The sequence below is a fragment of the Schistocerca piceifrons genome, chromosome 10 (genome assembly GCF_021461385.2).
Source record: "Schistocerca piceifrons isolate TAMUIC-IGC-003096 chromosome 10, iqSchPice1.1, whole genome shotgun sequence".
Taxonomy (NCBI): domain Eukaryota; kingdom Metazoa; phylum Arthropoda; class Insecta; order Orthoptera; family Acrididae; genus Schistocerca; species Schistocerca piceifrons.
The window spans coordinates 14,713,193-14,719,192 of NC_060147.1; the positions used below are offsets into that span (position 1 = coordinate 14,713,193).

The 6,000-nt window shown below is 37.9% G+C and overlaps 1 protein-coding gene across 1 annotated transcript in view; it reads left to right on the forward strand.

The window, feature by feature from the left end:
- Positions 1-5,221, forward strand: part of LOC124718932 — a 57,113-nt gene extending 51,892 nt beyond the window's left edge. The window contains exon 6 of the mRNA XM_047244594.1: positions 4,978-5,221. Coding sequence (XP_047100550.1) covers positions 4,978-5,102 — 125 coding nt within the window. The 3' untranslated portion in view covers positions 5,103-5,221. The remainder of the gene's footprint in view (positions 1-4,977) is intronic.
- The last annotated feature ends 779 nt before the right edge of the window (positions 5,222-6,000 follow it).

A 6,000-nucleotide genomic window follows, 5' to 3' on the forward strand; every position in this document is an offset into this window, starting at 1 on the left:
CCATCACCATTCCCTTTGGATCCCTACGTAATTCGGTGCTCTCCGATACACACGATCGAACAGTGGAGGAGTGGTACTCAAGCGTCAACTTTAGGTTACAATATCTCCGGATGTAATTAACATTTTACAATGCAACAAATGGCACTGATTACGTATTTGTTAAAAAACATACTTCCGTGCATTTTTTTAGGGTTTGTATTAACCAATTACACTAGCCCCTCTCCTCACGTTCAGTCTGTGGAATCGATTCGTCAGTATTTGATGTGGTTTACGAAATATATCCAGCGGTAATGTTAAGTGATTCACCCTGTATATATTCCCATACAGGTAAGACATTGTACTTGAAAGTGGCTTGCCGGGTATCGGCAGATACATACAACATTTCAGTGCCTGTGTTATTCTGATTATGATTCCAAGTTCCTTTGGACATGCGAGCATGTTCGAAGGAACTTTGCATCATAATCAGAATAACACAGGTACTGCAACATCGTAGATATATTTCCCTTTTCCTTTCACAGGATACTTTAATTCCTCCAGTGATCGATGGTTTTTTGCATGACTGTTAAGTGTCTTTTCTGATTAGCTTATGTGGGAAGCTATTTTCAAAGAATGGTATGAATATGTCATGGATTAGATTAAATTTTATGATAGCATTTGGTTCATTACAAATTACCCCCATGTCATCTCATCCAAACTGTTCTTTAAAACATTTATCAGCAACCAAATAAATAAAAATACTAAACGAATGTACAGAATGAATAGGCCTTCAAATCTCTTTCCAGCAGTCTGCAGTCTTCTGCTCAAGATTACACACAATGTGGCAAGATAAACGGAGTTACGTATTTCAGATAGCTAGGTGACATCCTTAAACCTGCAGAAGTAGGAAAGGTCGTACAGAAGACTCTACTATAAAAAATGAAGAGAGCTAATAGCAAAACACAAGATGTATATAATAAGAAAGGCACATCCTTTCAGTCCAATGTCAGACACTACAATGTAGTGATCAAGCCTGAATTCTGTATGCAAGTGTGACACTAACAGTGCATACAGAAAGAAAGATGGAAAACATGCTGAAGGAAGAATGCAAAATCATGAGAGAAATTCTTGGTCTAAAGTTGACCTAGCAGCAGGTGTCAGAAAAAGGTTAAAATTTTACACACACATCAGCACGCTACCATCAACATACTCACCAACAGAATTGTGACATACAGACAAGGGATCAAGTCAACAATTCCATGGACCACACTAGTCGAACTTTACTTAGAAAATCACAAATCGATCCAACAGAAATTGAAGACAGAAACATTATACAGAGACAAGATATAGAAGTTGAATGTTAGGTCAGAAAATGCACTCCAGAAGAAACCAGGAACAAAGTGCACTGAAGGTAGAAAGACTCGACGGAGAAAAAAACGAGAGAATTATGGAAAATCAGGCAGAATTCTTTGTATGAGCCAACAGGAGCTCTATGCAAATAATTCTTCCAGGATTGATATGCTGTGTCAAATTTTGCCTCTTACATTAGACAAAAATCTTTAACTTTTATATTTTTAATGCATTTCTTTGGCTACTTTGAAGTTAATGCAATAGATCATTGAAGACAATATCATGATTGACATAGGACAGTCAGTGTGATTGCTGTGGCTGAAGAGGCAAACGTGAATGTACTTTGATGTTGATATCTATATTTCTAGACTGCATTTGACAGTCACATTTGTATTAATATTTGCATTTTCTGTGGATACCATTAGCAGTCCACATAGGCACTGGGCAATAGTATTCCTTGTTGCTTGTTACCTAGTATCAATGCTGCTTACCCCCAATAACAGTCCATCTCAGTTAAAATTGTTGGGACCTACTGTCATCTCCAGATCTTCTTGAACATTCCTCTGGAGCATGTACATCTCTTCAACAAGTATAGAACTACTTTTAAAGTTGATTACCTGACCAAATTCCTTGCCATATTTGGCAATTTGTGAGTTGTAATGGATGATTTAAGCCTTTGTGACATGGTAATTTGTGTTGTGGAACCTTACTTCATCTGTATAAGTATCATTACAGATAAAAACCAACAGCTCTGTGTTGTTTTCCTGTATTATATTGAAGCAAGTTAATTTTTTATCTTCTGAATGCTAGAAAATATGGCTGAACTTCTTTCTTTCTTTCTTTCTTTCTTTCTTTCTTTCTTTCTTTCTGAGTTTCCTGCCATATTCAGTAATGCAACTGGTGCAGGGCAGGCAATTTGGTGTCGTGTCTCCTCGACCTGCTTTGCTGTTGATCAAATTTCTACTGATTGCAATGTAACATATCCATTAGCCATTAGTGTCTTCCTCAAGAACCAAAGTCCCTGTCCTATATGTTCAACATCACTGATGTGATACTCATCTGGGCCATGTCCCAAGGACAGCCAAATTTTCTGCAAGATGGTGAGTTGAGACCACATGCAGATATGTCGTCGTCGTCGTCGTCTTCTTCAGTCCAGAGACTGGTTTGATGGAGCTCTCCATGCTACTCTATCCTGTGAAATGTTCTTCATCTCCCAGTACCTACTGCAACCTACATCCTTCTTGCCTCAAAAAGTTGAGGTTCTGAAAGCTGTACTACCTTACATTTTCTACTAATATCTTGCAAACAAGGACATCTAGAGCTGCAACATCAGTGTCAGAATTGAACAAGGTGGACTCATGTTTGGAAGGACTGGTGTTCAAATTTCTGTTCACCATAGAGATGTAGATGATCTGTGGTTTTCCTAAATTTTTAAAGTGAATGCTAGGCTGGTTCCTTTCAAAAGGCCACAGCCAATTTCCATACCAACAATCCCAAGCTCAAGCTTGCGCTCTGTCTCTAATGACCCCATTGTTGACAGACAATTAAATCCTGGTCTTCCTTTTAGTATTGTCAGTCTCCTCAATTCTTCAGATTATGTTGAGGTGACTGCCATTTACATGCTTGTCGTACCCTTCAAGCTTCCATTCTGTATTCCAGATAATGAGAGTGTTGTCGTATACCAGATGGCTGGCACTTACTCAAGAAAACGTAAAGGAAAAAGTTGGAAACACACACATTCTTGCTGCAGGAGATAAGGGAATCTCGTGCAGTGCCTCAATAATTGTAATTGTTTTCCTACTGGCTACTAGGAACTCTGATACTTGGCACTGATGTGTGTTGTTGTTCGCTACTTAGCAAATGTAAATATGAACATAAGCAAGAACCCAAGTTTACCACTTGCCCCTCAATTACTACAGTGGCAGTCAGTCACGATGCAGCTACATTTTCGTATACCGTTGGCAATTAACAGCCAGTGAAATGCAGTTTAACATAAACAAGTGGGGTTTATGTCTAATATAAGGGAAATAGTTAGGAATAATGCAGCAGAGCAGCTTAATTAGCCGTAGAAGAAGACTCCAACATCAACACTGAAACATTGGCCATCTTACTGTGTTAGGCATGTTTTTCTTTAGTTCATAATACAAAAAGTTTGGATTATGGTTTATCTGTTCCTGTATTTTAAAATGGATTAAATAAAGTCTTGACTGCAATAAAATATTTATTTGTAATGGTACTCAGTTGAGCAGCAGACGTTTGTGGGTCAACAACACCTTCTCCATTCACTGCCACCACTTACCATCGTGGTATAAGTGATCCGAAGATGGCCACATTCTGACTGAAACCAGTTACCGTTATACATAAGTATTTTACTACAACCAAGACTGTTTTTAATCCATTTTAAAATATTTTAACTAGGCTGCTGATTTTCTCTAAGAGAAATGTTCTAAAAATTAAATTACTCATTCCTGTATTACAAAACTGTTCGGCTGTTTCCTGTTCTGTTGATGGTTATAGACCTTTGTAAGCTATCTGTTATCAACTATCAACATCATCTTTTTTGTGTAATTTCCTTTTCTCTTTATAATTTTGTACTTGTTTGGTGTAGAGCTTAAACTACCTCTGCAGTTAAGGTCACTAACACATAAACGTGTGATTGCACTTGGATCAGAGGCTGTTACTTTCAAGACCTAGTGGTATAAGAATTTTTCAGTGGCTCTATTTGTCTGGCATGTGCACGAGTCATATAAAAATTACGCCAACATCCTGTATTACATTACAAACCGATCGGCAGTGTCCTATGGAGTGAATGTGATGTGTCTGTCAGATGCAAATCTTAAAATCGATGATATCATTGGAACTATTCAATTACAGTAGGCTATATGCTGAGCCCTGGTTTAATCTTCTCCTTCCCCTTCATCCATATAAATACAAACACAACATTACTCTATACAAGCACTTCTCACAGTTGCCAACACAACACTGATATACACTTCATAACAGGTTGGAGGAAGACAGCTACAAAACCCTTCCACTAGGATCTCACCAAGCGAGGTGGCGCGGTGGTTAGAACTCTTGACTTGCATTCGGGAGAATGACAGTTCACTTAAGGGAAATGCTGCGATGGTTCCTGTGAAAGGGCACGGCTGACTTCCTTCCCCATCCTTCCCTAATCTGATGGGACTGATGACATCGCTGTTTGGTCTCCTCCAGCGAATCGACCATCATCTGCTAGGATCTTGGCCAAGATGACGATGAAAGATTTCTGCATCTGCCCCCCCCCCAAAACTCATTTCACAAGTTAGGGATTGACTTTTTAAGTGATGTTCACATTTTGTAATTTATTTGTTGAGCTGTTTGAATATAAAAATGCTGATACCTGTATTGACTCTTCACTTTGACATTGGTATGATATAAAACTCAATTTTTCTGCCTTAAGTCGCCTGTTAAATGTGCTTTGAGAATTCAGTATGCTGCGATTATAGCCTTTAAGTATATTGGGAAAAAATCAAAGAGCGTTTATATGTGTGTATCATACACTGATTTAATGAGCTCTTGTAGGTATTTCGGTAAACTATTGTTAGATATTGTATATGTAAGTTAAAACTCTTGCATGCTTTGTAGTGAATGTTTTCCTTAATTTTGCTTCAGATGTTGTGAATAAGAAGACTCACTATGTGAAACCATTTTCACAGGAATCTCCCAATGAAGATAAGTTGTGGGAGGAAATTGCAAAAGCCAGCACTGCAGACTGGAGTGCTTTTTCTTGTGAATGAATCATGAAACACCTTGAAAAATACTTACACTTTTATATTTCCATGGCATTTAATATATTTTATCTATTCATGTGTAAAGTTGTATATAGCCCACTGAATAAACTTTAACAACAGCTGAATTAACCATGTTAAGCATTGCTGTTATCATCATCCAGCATTTTGTGCTGATGCCCTAGAATGTTGCTCTTGGGTGACTATTTAGTCAGTTATTGACACACTGGGGTGCTTTCCTGATTTAGTATATTGTTCTTGGAGGCACAGTACATCTAACTGCCACTCTTCTAACCTCACGCAATATGCTGACACTTCTCATGGCATTAAACTGTCCTATTTTTATCTCCATTATGGATGATGGGTATGTATTCAACAGTTTTGCCCTACACATCTGTAATCCCAATATGTACAGCTGTGCATCATCACACGTTGCTTGTATAACATATCTAAGGAGAATGATTCCTTGCACAAGTTAGTGGGTTTGGTCTTCTTTGTGTAGAACTATTTGATGCAGTTGCATTACAGATCTGTGCTGGATAAATTTACTGTAATATTAAATAAGTAGCAGAATGTACAGATAAGAAGTGCAAATGAGAGAATCTTGTTTTTCTCACACCACTTTATAGCAGTAGCCCATCACCAAGATTACAGGCCATAGGCCTACTTAGTGACAATAACCAATGTCTGTCAGTACAAGAATGTTGCACATATCTTCAGTGTTAAGAAGCCATAGCATTAAATAAGTATAGAATCACTATTTTCACAACCTGTCCTTTACTACCCTGCACTGCTACCACAAGTTATCACTTTAAAATATGTCACCAACTTAAGCTCAGCAACTCTCCTTCCCACCATAAAAAACTCTGCATTCAATTTTATCTATCTCAGTGAGGACTTAAGTTTC